The sequence below is a fragment of the Petaurus breviceps genome, unplaced genomic scaffold, assembly GCF_028583685.1.
Source record: "Petaurus breviceps papuanus isolate PSGF00001 unplaced genomic scaffold, PetGlider_PUasm1.0 208, whole genome shotgun sequence".
In the NCBI taxonomy this organism is placed as follows: Eukaryota; Metazoa; Chordata; class Mammalia; order Diprotodontia; family Petauridae; genus Petaurus; species Petaurus breviceps.
In genome coordinates, this window is record NW_027185852.1 from 13,590,399 (window position 1) to 13,605,148 (window position 14,750).

Consider the following 14,750-nt stretch of genomic DNA (forward strand, 5'->3'; position numbering starts at 1 on the left):
TTATAAAATATTAACCAGCATTCTAAACAAACAAAACAAATGTTGGTACATGGTTACAAGGGTCCTGAGGTCAGAGTTGCTCTGACCTCTAAGACCCAAGTATTATGGAAGTAATACAGCATAGGTGAAGACCACAGGACTGCAAGACAGAAAGCCTGGGTTCCAGTCTCAGCACTATCACCAAGTAGATGTACTGCCTTAGTAAAGTCATTTTGATACTTAGGCTCGGTTTACCCATCTGTAAAATGAAGGATTTAGCCTCAGATTTAAATCCTATGATGTCATTAAACAGGACAACACACCATTTTCCTCCTCTGTATAATGAGGGGATTGATACAGATAGCCAATATTGTCTTTCAACTTAATATTCTATAATTAATGTATTTGTGATTTTTCTTTGGTACCCTGAAGGCACGTTTCCTCCAGATATCCTCAAGTAGGCAGTACTATTCAATGAAATATTTTTTAAAGACCTTAGTAAACCTTAAAGCAATATAGAAGCATTGGCTGTTTTCTGTGCACATATACTAAGGCTGATGCAACTCTCCACCTCTCTATATCTCCTTTCCCCTCATCTAGTCCCCCGGAATGAAAACAAATTCTATTTGAGCCTAGATCAAACACAATCAGTCACTTAATCTGCTTTGGCTGCTGCAAAACAGACTACCAAAATGTATCCCAAGCCAAGTACAAACCATAGCTAGCTTATATGTTCATTTGAATCATCAAAACCAACAATGCTTTCCATTCATTCAAAGAAGGTTGGAACCAACTAGAACTATTCTTCACCTTTAAGATATTTTAGTTTAAAACTGTCATTCTGGAATTTGCCGTTCCACAGCAGGAATTTGGAGAGAGGGAATATGTAAGAGACAGCGTGGGAATGTTTCCCAAATAGATGCATGCTTCCTGTAACTCAGAAAGAGAATGTTAAGGAAAATAGAGTCTGAGCGATGAGTAGTGGTCACAAACTGACACGTTCCCTCATTAATAGAGAAAGCTCATCTCCTCAGCTATGAAGGAATAGCAGGATCCTCCCTGAGATTTAGAAAAGTACTCACCCTCAGCAAATTCAGTCTCATCCTGATCTTCATGGTCGCTGTCCTCTGCTGGAGCTCTGTAAGGAGGTGGCAGTTTCATAGGAGGGGGTGCACTGCCCTTTCTCTGCAGGGTGCAAGAAGGAGGGAAGAGTTAACTACTGGCTTTCTAGCCTTCATTGCAAATGACAAGCTGGACGAAAGTAGACATGACCAAGAGTGCTGGTAAAAATTAAATGGCAATACAACGCTCTCTCTGATCTTGGGATCTCTGAGCGGGTTGGCCAATGTCACCCATTCCCTTCTAGCCATATTGGCCAAGTGAGAAGGTGCTGTGACATCCGAGGGTCAGGAGAGGAACCAGGAACCAGAAACCACAAGAGACCACTCGGTGTCTCATTGTTTTAACCTAAAGATCATATTACTTTCCCAAAGAGAAAAGCACTCCTATCCACATGCCACTTTCAGGCTTAAAATAAATGAATTGCATCAGATATAGACCATCACCCACCCCCCAAAATAAAAATCAAAGATATTTACTGAAAATGAAACTAAAATAAAATAAATCCAAATTGCTGTCAGAAATTGGCCTTTCATTTATGATAGTAGCAGAGTTTCTTTTTTAAAGCTGCTGGAGGCCATAAGAAACAGTGGCCATCGGAATTACAGGATACCACTGATCAGTGGCTTGGCTTTTGTTTATCCTTCCAAATATCACTGAGGTCAGGAATTTGCCTTTACTATGAAAATTTTAGAATATCTCACATGAGCATTGTCTCTGCTAAAAAGAGATTTCGTGGTGTACAAAACACCCTAAATTGAAATAAATTCATTTAAGAGACAACAAAACTTACGGCAAGATTACCTTATCCACGTACCCATAGATCTTTCGATATCGGGGAAAAAAACAAAACATGTTAACTGTTTAGGAGAGAATGAGGTGGATAAATAGAGGGAGAGTAGGGAGGTCTAGGCAATCCATAAAGCTCCAAGTAATTGGGTTATGGCTTGCTCAGACACAATATTTCCCTTTTTATATTCAATTAGGTTTAGAAGAACAAAGTGACTAAGAGCAGGAAGCATTTTAGGAAGCCGAGAATAACTGGTCTGTGATTATAGCGAATCTGAAATGAAGCCGTTCCAGTGGCAGAGAACTGTTATTTGGAAGGCAAACATTACATAAAATTGAAATGACCCATTCATTCCATAAACATTTATTAAAGGTCTGTCATTAGCCAGGGCTGCGTTGAGCAGCTAGGTTACTAAGGCAAATGGAGAGAGGCCCATCCCAGCTCAAGCAGCCCATGTTCTACAGGGGAAAGAGGGGAATAACATGACCCCAGAAAAGTAAAAACAAAATGCACATGAGGTAAATAAACAGGAATTCTGGAGGAAAGATGCTGAGTTGAGCCTTAAAGGGGCTATGAGATCGTAAGAGGAAGAGGCAGAAAGGAAAAGCATCTGATTCCAAGATATGAACAGATGCAAAATGAAAGGAGAAGAACCAGGAGAAGAATTTCTACAGCTACTCTACCATAAAGGTGAACAACTCAAAGACTTAGGAATTCTGCTCAACACAATGACCAAGCAGAAATCCAAAGGACTCACAGTGGCATCTGCTCCCAAACTACAAATAAAGAGCTGACAGACTCAGAGAGCAAACTGAAGTCTCTTTTTGATGGGAGGGCAGGGAGGGAGGAGAACGGGGTTAGCATAGGAATGTTTAACTTGACCATACAGGTTTATACCAAGATTTGTTTTTCTTGTCTCTGCAAAGAGTAGGGGAGAAAAAGGCGGAGAAAATTCAAAATAGAAAATAAAATATAGCTGAATTACAAAACGATAGCAATTCAAAACAAATACAGGACACCAGCTGTAAAACAGTGCAGAGACGGGAGATGAAGCAGTGTGTATGACCTACAACCAGCAGGACAAATTGAATGGAGAGACAATATCTATGTCTGGGGATACAGAGAGAGGAAAATTGAGGCAGCCTGGGAAGACAAGATGAAGTCAGACTGTGAAAGCTTTAAATACCAAAAAGAGGAATTCCTATTTTATCCTAGAGGCATAGGGAGCCAGTGAAGAAGCATCCTCAGCAGGGGAGTCAAATGTTCGGTTATGGCACTGAAAATAGCCATATGGTGCATCTGAGGGGGGCGGCAGCCCCAGCAATCAGAAGACAATTGCGACAGTCCACCTGAGAAGCAAGGAGGGCTTTTTTGGGTGAGGTGGGATTATGTATTCTGGGGGAGAGGAATGATTTTTTTTAAATTGTAGGAAGCTCCTTCTAACACTAATTTGATCTCTTTGGTAACTTACAGCCTTGGAAAGATCTGTGAGAGATATAATGAATGCAGGAAAGAAAAAGCACTAATTAATCACTTACTATCTCTCAGGCATTATTATAGGTAGGCCATGACATCATGTTGCCTCTCATTACATTTGATGAATTAAATTAAAAAATTCGGACTCACCAGGCTACACTCAGAGGTGTTTACACAGGAATACATTACTAAATACTTAGACACATGTGCAGAGACACTGGGCTATCAGAAATAGGAATGCACTGACTGAAACAATGACTGAAAATTGCGAAGCTTTGCACAAGACTGAATATTGCTAATGAAGCCCTGGGTCCTTGGCCCAAATGAGGAGCAGTCAGGAATCATGCATAATGAAATAGATTCACGCTCACGTTGACTTCACAGAAGAGAATTTAAACTTTGATCTTGGCAGAAATCCCTGAGGAGTTTCCACTTGTGCAGCACTGGATTCTCAGAGTGTCTGTCCAGTTTTCACTTGGATTCGGGGCATACTTTTAGGATGCAATGTAAGGATGCTTGAATGACCACCAGCAGGTTTGTAGAGAGAACCAGCAACATAGACATGGATTTCAATGAGGGGATGAGTGAGTGCCTGCAGAAATGAAGGCTGGATGCTTAATGGACAGGATCACATGAAACAAGAGAGGAAGAACTAGAGAAAAGGAATGAATGAGGGAGAATGAGAGGAAGAACGATGATGGAAAGATAAAAGAGGGACACAAGGAAGGAGAATAAGGAGAAAAGGAGAGAAGGAAAGAAAGATGAAGAGATGGAAAAAAGAGACCGAGAGAGGGAAGATGTAGAGAGGAGGGGTAAAGCAAGAGAAAAAAGAATGGAAAAGGGAAAAAGGAAGAATGAAACAGAAGAGCCAGAAACAACTTCAGAGGCCATGCAGTTCAACCCTTTAATGAGGAAAACTGGTGCCAAGGAACCTGTGCTTTGTATTAAGAAACAGGAAGAGGATAAGAAGGGGGGGGGGAGTAAAAGGAGAGAAAAGAAATGAAACCTGCTCATTAAATTCTTTTTATGAACCAAGAACAGCGCTAAGCGTTGAGAATGAAAGGCAAGGCTCTCCCTGCCCTCAAGGAGCCTAGATTTGTTCAGAATGCAGATTAAATTACTTTATTACTAATAATTAGATTACATCTAATAGAAGATGACAGCTAAAGGGAAGTTGGGGCTAGGAACCTGGAAGGAAGACAGCCCCTGCAAAGAGGTAAGGTTTTCATATTGATGAGAGGTGGCATGTTGGGTGAATTACGGGCAATATGGGGTGAAAGGTTAGCCATGAACGCCCAGAATGCCAGGGAACAAAGTCTGGGTACAAGTAGGAGAAGGATGGTCAAGGTGTAGGTGGGGAGAGAGGGGCTCTTGGCGCCAAGGTCAGCCTTTTATCCACCATACCCCCCATGGTCTCCTCACAAGTTCTCCAAGATGAAGGACAATGACTTATTGATATCTAACCAAATTCTTCAAAATTATTTTGCAAGGCCAGGATCACAGAACATGTGAGGCAGTGTCAGACAGCAGAAAGAGTTTGTTGGCTCTTGCATCAGCAGGTTTGGGTTTAAATCTGACATCTTAGTACCTGGGTGACCTCCGACAACTCATTTAAGCTACCTGGACCTCAATCAATATACATGTAAAACAAGAGGACTGGAACAAAAAGGCCTCCAAGGTCACTCCTTGATGGATATCTGTGACCTTACAAATCACAGAATCTCAAAGACTAGAAGGGACCTCAGTCATCTACTGCAGAAGAATACCTTTAACAATACCCTAATTGGTAAGTGGTCAAAGGATACAAATAGGCATTTTTCAGATGAAGAAATCAAAGCTATCTATAGTCATATAAAAAATGCTCTAAATCACTATTGATCAGAGAAATGCAAATTAAAAGTCTGAGGTACCATCTTATGTCTATCAGATTGGCTAATATGACAAAAAAGGAAAATGTTGGATGGTGGGGGGGATGTGGGGAAACTAGGACACATGCATTGCTAGTGGAGTTGTGAACTGATCTGGAGAGCAACTTGGAACTATAGCCAAAATGCTATAAAACTGTGTATACCCAGCAATATCACTTCTAGGACTGTATCCCAGAGAGAAAAAAAAAAGTGGGGATGGGGGGAAGGACCTATTTGTATAAAAACATTTATAGCAGCTGTTTTTGTGGTGGCAAAGAATTGGAAATTGAGGGAATGTCCATCAGTTGGGGAGAGAGACACACATACAGAGAGAGAAAAGTGGTTAATGAACAAAGAACGAGTCTCCAGATGAAGACCTGACTTCAGGTCCCATTTCTGATACATACTGACTTTTGGACCCTTGGCAAATGATTTAACCTCTCAAAGCCCAGAAAACCCTCTGAGATGATATGGAACAGAATGGATGCTAATCAGCATTGAAGTGGGGACTTTTCTTGCTGGAAGTTCCCTAGGTATTTCACATATATGTACACATATATGTACGTGTTTGCATTGGGGCATTGTGTGAGCACGCACACACACACACACTCTAAAAGACCATGTGAATTCCAATAACTGAAAAGTTCTCATTTTTAATTAACAGGTTAATGAATCAGGCTGAAGTTTCTCTAAGTAGAAACACTTCTGCTTTCAAAGTCATAAAAAAAGAGCTATTACTCTTAAATGACATTTTTAAGACATGCCAAGAACTGCTGGAAGGGTCTCTGGGGAATCAACAGACCAGCCATTTACTCACTCTAGCATCTTCCTCCAAAGGCCCTCTCCCCCAAAGCTGAGTCCATCCAAGTGGTGAACTGGGGCCTAATACTCCTGAAATCAGCAACACATCGGATCTGTGGAAGCGCCAATACATTTATCCACCTTTCCAACTTAGAGCGCTAACTAAGAAGAAGGTACTTTTAAGAGCTCGGAGAGCCATTAGGCTGTTGACCCTGCCAAACAGTGAAATACAGCTGGTTCCACAGAGATTAAGAAATGCAGGAATCAAATGGACACTCTATAGGAAGTCATTCAGAAGTTATGAAAAATTAATAACAAAAAAAACCCTGGAGTCCCAGGACATAACTTTTCCACTGTTATTACTGGAGGGATGAGGGTGGGTGAAAGCCCTGAGAGCATGAACGCTTTACACTTAGTCATCTTAGAAAGCTAATAAATATTGAGTACACCTCTAAGAGATGCCCGCTGAAAAACCCTTTCTTATCTGCCCTGATGGGCACCCTTGAGGCCAAGACCACCTGTAACATTCGAGTCCCAGCAGTCTTCTTATATTGGCAAAACCACAACCCTTAGTGCTTCCCCCTCTCATTGGTCAGTTAGTCCACAGACCTTCCATGCCAGCCATTCTTACCTTAACCTGGTTCCCACTACAACTTCTCCATTTGTCTCAGGGCCCACCTAACAGCACCTTCCATCCCTGGCTCTTTTCAGATCTCTTTTGAACATGTGGTCTTCTTCCTTTGGAATACAAATACCCTAAGGGAGGCATTGTCTTTCTTTTTTTTCTTCTGTTTGTATTGTCAGGTCAGTACAATGGCACAAAGCAAGTCCTTAATAAAGCCTCTCTCTATTTCTGTATCTTCCTTCCTTCCTATCCATCCATCCATCGGTGTAATTGCTCATTTGAGAAAGCAAGTGATAGGTGGAAATTACATAGAAATAAACTTAAGCTTAATGTAAGGAAAATCTTCCCAAAAATTAGAGCTAAACAAAATGATAATGCCCTGCTTTAGAAGTTACTAAGTTAGGGGAGGCTAGGTGGCACAGTAAATAGAGCACTGACCCTGGAGTCAGGAGGACCTGAGTTCAAATCTGACCTCAGACACTTAATACTTACTAGTCGTGTGACCTTGGGCAAGTCACTTAACCCCAATTGCCCTTCCAAAAAAAAAAGAAGTTACTAAGTTCCCCATCTTTGGAAGTCTTTAAACAGAGGCTGGATTTGTGGTCAGTGGGAAAATCACTAGATCTGGTGCTGGAGTTAAGTTCAAATCCTGCTGATGAGAACACTGGAGAGGAGTTTGGGGGAAAAAAACCAAGAACTAGATTTAACACTGGACCTTACAGATCATTTCAGTGAGTTCCATATGTATGGGACCTATATAAAGGTCACTTGCATGAAAAAACAGAGGGAAAAGGATGAAGATAACTTTTACAACCATCATTAAGGGGAGAGTTCTTAACCAATCAAGAGATTAGGGATGATGAAAAAAAAAATAGACCATTGTGACTGCACTAAATTGAGAAGCTTTTGAACTAGAATGAGAAAGGAAACTGTGAGTTTACAGGGAGAAATATTTTTGTACCATATCTTTGAATAAAAGGCTAATATCCAAGATGTATAGAGAATTAACATATGTATATGACCAAAAACCATCTTCCAATAAATGAGTGATAAAAAAAAAGAGAAAGAAATTGTCATACCCAAAAAGTCAGTAAGTTGTGCCTTCCCACTGACTAAGAAATACCACTTCTAAACCCAAAATAGATCAAAGAAAGAGAAAAAGGACCTAAATGCATACAAACGTTTACAATATCTCTTGTTGTAGAATCAAAGAACAGGAAATTAAGAGGGTGCCCACCAACTCATCGATGGATCTCTGAACAAATTGTGGGGTGTGTGCGTACATGTGTGTGCATGTGGGTATGTGTGCATGCATGTGCATGCAAGCAGGTGAGTGTGTGTGTGCATGTGTATGTGTGTGTTTTAAATGGAAGTTTGTTATCAGGGATGTTAAGATCTTTCTTGTATAGTTCTATATATTCCTGTCACCTCGCCTTACTCTCTTCTACTTCTATAAGTCCCTATCTTTTGTCTTTTATCACACCCATTTTTGCATGAAATTTTCCCTTGATATCTCTAATTTCTTGAAGAGGTCTCTTGTCTTTCCCATTCGATTGTTTTCTATTTTTTGCATTGCTCACTTAAAAAAACCTTCTTATCTCTCCTTGCTATACCCCATCCTAATTCTCCATTCAGCTTTCTCTCTTTTTCTTTCCTCAGTTCTTTGTAAAGTCTCATCAGATACTATTTTGCTTTCTTGTATCTTTTTCTTTGGAATGTTGTGTGTGTGTGTGTGTGTGTGTGTGTGTGTGTGTGGCTACTTCCTATGCAATGTTGTGAGCCTCTGTCCATAGTTCTTCAGGCACTTTATCTCCAGATCTAAACCCTTACATCTCTCCATCACCTCCATGTTTATAAGGGATGTTATGTAGGTCAGACCTATATGGAAGATGGTTTTACCTCCATTGTTCAGTTTAAGTCTGAAAGGTACAACTCCTGTTTTGACTGAGTATATTGAGCTTCTCCACCTTTGGCAGCAAATAAATGCTCAATCTTATGCAATTATACAAATGGTCATTGACTAAATGATAACACTTGATACTTCTCACATAGGTAACACATCTATAACCTCAAATACTGTTAAGTTCTATTTTGTATCATTCAAGTGATTGTCCAGCACTTGAAGGAAGGGACCAAAGCTGTAATTAGGGCGAAGTGACTGGGAGATTGTCTCAGGGCAGTGAAATTTACAAGTGTTTGGTAGTGCGCAGAAACAAATGTGTTTAGTACATAGATGTGAGTGAGAGACAGATAAACAGGTAGAACAGATGGAACAAATTTGGAGAATGTTTTAAATATTTATTATATGCCACTCAATGTGCTAAATACTCGTGTATCAGTGAGCAAGCAAAAGAGTCCCTGACCTTCTAATGAGGAAAGAGAACCCGTTAAGGGAATTAAGAGGGAGATGACAGCACTTACAACCTGTCAAAAGTGTAAAAACAAATGTACTTAGTAGATACATAGACAGATATGTAGATGATTAGCCAGACAAATTTGGAGAACGTTTTATAGACTTACTGTATGCCAATGGCTGGGCTGCATGATGGAGATACAAACGCCAGTTAGCAAGTCTGTTTATGGATGGTACACTCAAATGGGGAAGACAGCCCATTAAAGAGAGTTCAAAAGAATAATTAGTCAAAATAAGAGTTACCACATGGTCCACGTCTTTCTCTAGGTGTAAGCCAGGATCTTTACTTTTTTTTATCACATGGCACGTCAACAACAAGAATCATTCCCTGCCCCACCCCCTCTAAAAGGAATATCTCTGCTAAAGTCAATTTAAATCTTGTTTTGTGCTTCAGATACAATAACTATTAGTATGATTGTGGCAGGGTTGATATCTTAGTTATCTCTCACTGGCTCCTGAGACCAGTTATGGTGCCAAACACAGAGCAGTTACTCCATAAGTATTTACCGTCTGTCCTGTGTCAGTAGATCAAGAGTAAGGGTGGGAAAAAAGAAATAATGGCATTTCAGTAAAAAAGGAAGTGAGTAATCACCTTGTCTTTCCTATCTTCTTTTTCTTGGTCCTGGGTTTTGGGAGGATGGCCAGTCTTGGAAGTCACAGGAAGGATTACCTGTCCCCCCACACCACCCCCCAAAAGAGAGAAAAGCATTAAGTTTCAAACAATTATCTAATACTACTCTGTGAGATTTATGAGTAACCCTTCTATTAAATTTCTGGGAAATGTTCTCTGATGCATAAGTGAAATAGCTCAGTGGATTCACTTATAAACATAACGCACAAGAAGCATGATGGCTGAAGATAAATACAGCTCAGGAAATGCCACAGCTCATTATGGACTATAACAATATTGAGATGGCTTAGATCACTCAGAGGCCTGGATTTCACAGAAAGGAAAATGAGTGTGCATCTCTGGAGCTGAAGTGTGGTTGGAAAGAGAACAAAGGAGGCACAGAAGGTCAAGCACGGTGTTTAGGGTCTGCCCCAAATCTCACTTTGTGATAAATAACTCCCAGGAGTAGTAGTATCCAGGTCAGAAATGAATAGCGGAGAAGGTAAGAGAAAGGCATTTAATTTGATAGAACATTGTTAAAACATTTCTAAGAAAGATGGTGCCATATAGAAATGAACCTGAACCACAGAGGGGCAGTGCTAACTGGGAGCTAAAAGCATGAGAATTAGAGGCAGGAACCAGCTATAGAGCATCGGGGGGAACAGACTGCTGAAGGAACATGTGCTCAGATTTCTCTGACTGCATCCTTCCTTGCAGGCACGTCAGACCCACTCCCAAGGTGGTCTGTGACATCTTGGAAGAGCTCTAGCTCCTAGGAAGCCCCCTCCCCCACTTCAAACTCTCCCTGTATCGGAAGTCTCTGCTATTTCCAGGCATGGCCTTCTGGGCCCAAAAAGAACATGCTAATCTCTTTCCAGGACGATATTCATAAATGGAACTGTGACAAGTCATGTTGATACTTCAACCCTGCCAACTCTGTCTTTCTATTCCTCAATTCCTGTGTTTATAAACAAACCTTAAAGTAATTTATTTTCTTACCTCATAAGAGATTTAATGAAAAGAGAAAGTTTGAAGGTAACTCCGATGACTAACTTCTAAGGGCCTTGAGATAAGTGGATGAGATCAGTGGAAGAAACTGGAGGTATTTATTGTAGAGAAAAGGAGACTTAGGGAGCAAGAACTTGAAGGCTGTCATGTGGAAGCAGGTTACTTAGCCCCAGAGGGAAGAACTAGGCAGCATGGGTGAGAATTTTGAGGCTGGATGTAAAGAAAAATTTTCTAACAATGAGAGACGCCCCAAATTTAAATGGGCTGCAGGGGCACAAATTGCTGTTCTTCACTAGACATTCCTCAGGGGCAGGAAGGAAAGAAGGAAATAAACATTTATAGCCCTTTTTAAGTGTCAGGTACTATGCTGGGCCAGAGAAGGACCAATGGTCCATTATGAAGTGGAATAGATTCCTGGACCCATGTGGGTTGAAACTTAAGAACTCTCAGGCCCTTCTTAACTCTAAGATTCCGTCATTCTCACCTCATGGTGTCACTCTGATAATGGAGCCAATTATCAACAGCAGCAGACTGGTGTTAGAAGGGACTTCAGAGCTCATTATTCAGAAGAGGAAACTGAGTCCTACGGTAAATGACTCGCCTAATGGCACAAGACTAGGAAGTGCCAGAAGCTGATATAAGATCAAAGATTTAGAGCTGCAAAAGTCATCTAATTCAACATTCTCATTTTATATTTGAGGAAACTGAGGACTTCATCTTGCTGAAGTGATTGTCACCCATAGGAGGAGTAAGCAAGAAAGCCTGGCCTGGAGGCAAGGTCATTGAAGTCCTCTGACTTCAAATCCAGGGCTGTTTTCACGACAATGCACCGCAAAGTTACAGACCTTGAACATCACTAATCATAACCTCTCAGAATTTGGCAGATCCATCTAGCAGTTATACACCTAAATCACATAGCAAGGGAAATTTAAGCTCTGAAGCCATTCTCCTTTCAAAATAAAGATATCTATTTCAGAACCACTGAATGGCAAGGATGGCTTGGCTTAAATCAGAACATTAAGTCTCTGAGTCAAAGGCAGAATAGAGTTAATGTCCACATCCCTGAAATTGGGCCCAATGGCGTAAGGAACAAGTCCTGGGTAAGGGACAGCCGAGACCCCAGGAAGAAGAGGGATTCCAAAAATGTCTTCAAGCTGTTTAAGTCCTAAGATGGCTTACCCTTGGTGTGGATGACAAACTCTGCACGACAAAAACAACTGGATTTCCAGCACTCTTGATGGCTTCAACAGCTTCCTGGTGTGTTGCATTTTGCAAATCAACACCCGACACCTGGAAAACAGAAACAAGCAACCACATTTCCATAGGTGTTGGTGGATTTCATGGATGGAGACAACAGTACCTGTGAAATGTTCCAGGCACATCAGGGACATGGAGCAAATACAACCTGTGGCCAATAAAAACTAATTGTGCCAAATTTAACAATGGCACAAAATTATTTTTGAAAGAAATTTCAATATTTTAAAACATTGAAAAAAAAGATGTTAATTAATGAGACATAAATAACAAAAAAAAGCTGTCCCTGGACTCAAAAAATGTCACATGGCGAACATCCCAAGCAAACACGCCTACTAGACTCCACCCGTGATTTCATTAACACAAGCAGATAGGTCGACACTTTCTCTACAACGGATCTTGATACAAACATGTATGTAAAAAAATTTATCCAACATATATTAAATATCTCTTCAACATGTTCATGTAATATTGAAAATATATTGACTGTATTGAAGAGATGTGGAAGAAATATTCAATTTAAAATGAAAATCAATCTATCAATATATTCTATATAGAGATATTTATGTTATTATTCAATTGTTTTTTTGGTACGTCTGACTCTTCATAAGTCTGTTTGGATTTTCTTGTCAAAGATACTGGAGTAGTTTGCTATTTCCTTCTCCAGCTCATTTTACAGATGAGGAAACTAAGGCAAACAAGATGAAGTGACTTGCCCAAGGTCACACAGTTAGCACTTGCCTGGGGCCAGAAGTGAACTCAGGAAGATGAGCCTTTCTAACTCCAGACCCAACACTGTATCCACTGCATCATTCTATCCACCTAGATGCCCAATTACCCAAAGCACTGAAAAAATACTCATTATTATATGCATAGATACTTAAGAAAATTCATATAAAGACAAGTCCCTGGATTTAAAGGCAACCTTAGAGATATCACATGATATTCATTTCAACTGGGACCCAAGTTAGTTGTGGCAAGAGATGGTTGGATTCTGAGTCAGAAGAGACAGTGCCAGCCACACAAGAGGGGCGTCCAAAATGGCTCCTTCACTGAGTGTTCTTTAACCGCCTCCTCTACACTAGGCATTGAACTGGAGATAGAAAGATAACAATGAAAGTAATTATTCAATTAACAGATGAAGAAACTGAGGTTCAGAGAGGCATAGTCATCGGCCATAGCCACAAAGTGGGTGAATGGAAGAGAAGGCTCCATTGTAACAGTAATGTATCTGGAGACTTCCAGGACAAAATGGCCTCTAAGATCCCTTCCAACTCCTGGACCTTGTGAATTTGACCTGTTCTAATCTAGGCAGTCCAAGGAAGGCATCTGAATATCAACTCAAGTGCAGACAGAAGGACAACCTACCTGTGGACAAAGCAGGACAAAGTCTCTTCAAGGCAGAGACCTGAGAAGGTAACACCTAACAAATACAAGTGAAGGGGGTTTCCAGTGAGGGGCTGCAAGGCAGGCTGTGTCCCTGAAATTCGCACGGCCCACTCCCTCAAAGCCCAACATATGTGACGCTCATCAGAAAAGAATGAAGGCGCAGATTCCCAGGGGCCGATGCCTGAGTCCAGACAAGAACGGGGCTCTCGCTGGCATGTCGGCTTCAAATTTAGAAATTTGTGAAAGACTGTGGGAGAAGCGTGATTCCCACCATCTGTCTCATTTTGTAAAAAAGTCCTTTTAAAATCTGTTTCTTTTTTTCCCTTTTCTTTGTGGTGACACAGAGCAGCCTTGTCTTACTGTGGTTGTGGTGACCAAACAAGGGTCCCTGGGAAGAATCACAGATACAAAGCACGCACACACTCTACCCCCCAAAACTGTGCATACCCCCCACCACCACCACACACAACCTGCCAGTGCCATGAAATCTGTATATTTCAGCAAGATGCTATTTTTACCTCCAGGATTTTGTCTCCAATTTTAAGAGCCTTGGTTCTTCCGGCTGGGCTATCCTCTAGGACCTGCTTGATAAAGATGCCTTTCAGTTCTTCTCCGTTCTTCAGGCGTTTGATCACTGTCTGCCCACCCACGATGCTGATCCCAAGAGACTCATGGGCTTCTCGCACAATCTCCACACTGCAAAAGGACAAACAAGCATCATGGTTTTCATAGTTTTGCAAGAACCTCACTGAACTTAGGAATGCTGGGCATGTCCTGTGTGCGAAGCGTTCTGTGCCTGGAACAGGGGAGAAAGACCAATTAGATCCACCAAGTCTGAGCCCTCAATGGAGCTTACAGTTTCACCACGGCAGAGAGACAAAACGACAGACAATAATGAGAGGGGACATTTCCATAGCTCCTTGGGCTTTACACAGAGCCTATGTAAGGTGCGTGGTTTCTTCTTCACAGGAGGCCTGGAAGGCAGGTGCTAGTATCATACCCATTTTAAATTGAGTGGCTAAGTGACTTCATGTAAGCATCGGAGGCAGGACTGGAGCTCAGATCTTTGTATCTCCCAGCAGCTACTTAATACCCTCATTTCAACAGAGGCATACCTCTCAGGACCAAGGAGGTGGAAAGTCCCACTGCAAAACTTAATTCCATTTCTCTTTTTTCCTTTCTGTCCTTAATAGTATTTCCCCCCAATTACATGTAAAAATAGTTTTGAGCATTCATTTGTGCAAGATTTTGAGTTCCAAATGCTTCTCTCTCCCTCCCTTTCCTCCCCAAGACAGCAAGCAACCTGATACAGGTTACATATGTACAATCATGTCAAACATCTTTCCACACCTAAATCCACTTCTACCCCTGGGCAGACC

The 14,750-nt window shown here is 41.1% G+C and overlaps 1 protein-coding gene across 1 annotated transcript in view; it reads right to left on the reverse strand.

Moving 5' to 3' along the window:
• LOC138165280 (inaD-like protein) overlaps window positions 1-14,750 on the reverse strand; it is a 340,313-nt gene that overhangs the window by 178,936 nt on the left and 146,627 nt on the right. The window contains exons 24-27 of the mRNA XM_069093439.1: window positions 13,890-14,067; window positions 11,908-12,018; window positions 9,703-9,780; window positions 1,062-1,164 (exon numbers count right to left, since the gene is read on the reverse strand). Coding sequence (XP_068949540.1) covers window positions 1,062-1,164; window positions 9,703-9,780; window positions 11,908-12,018; window positions 13,890-14,067 — 470 coding nt within the window. The remainder of the gene's footprint in view (window positions 1-1,061; window positions 1,165-9,702; window positions 9,781-11,907; window positions 12,019-13,889; window positions 14,068-14,750) is intronic.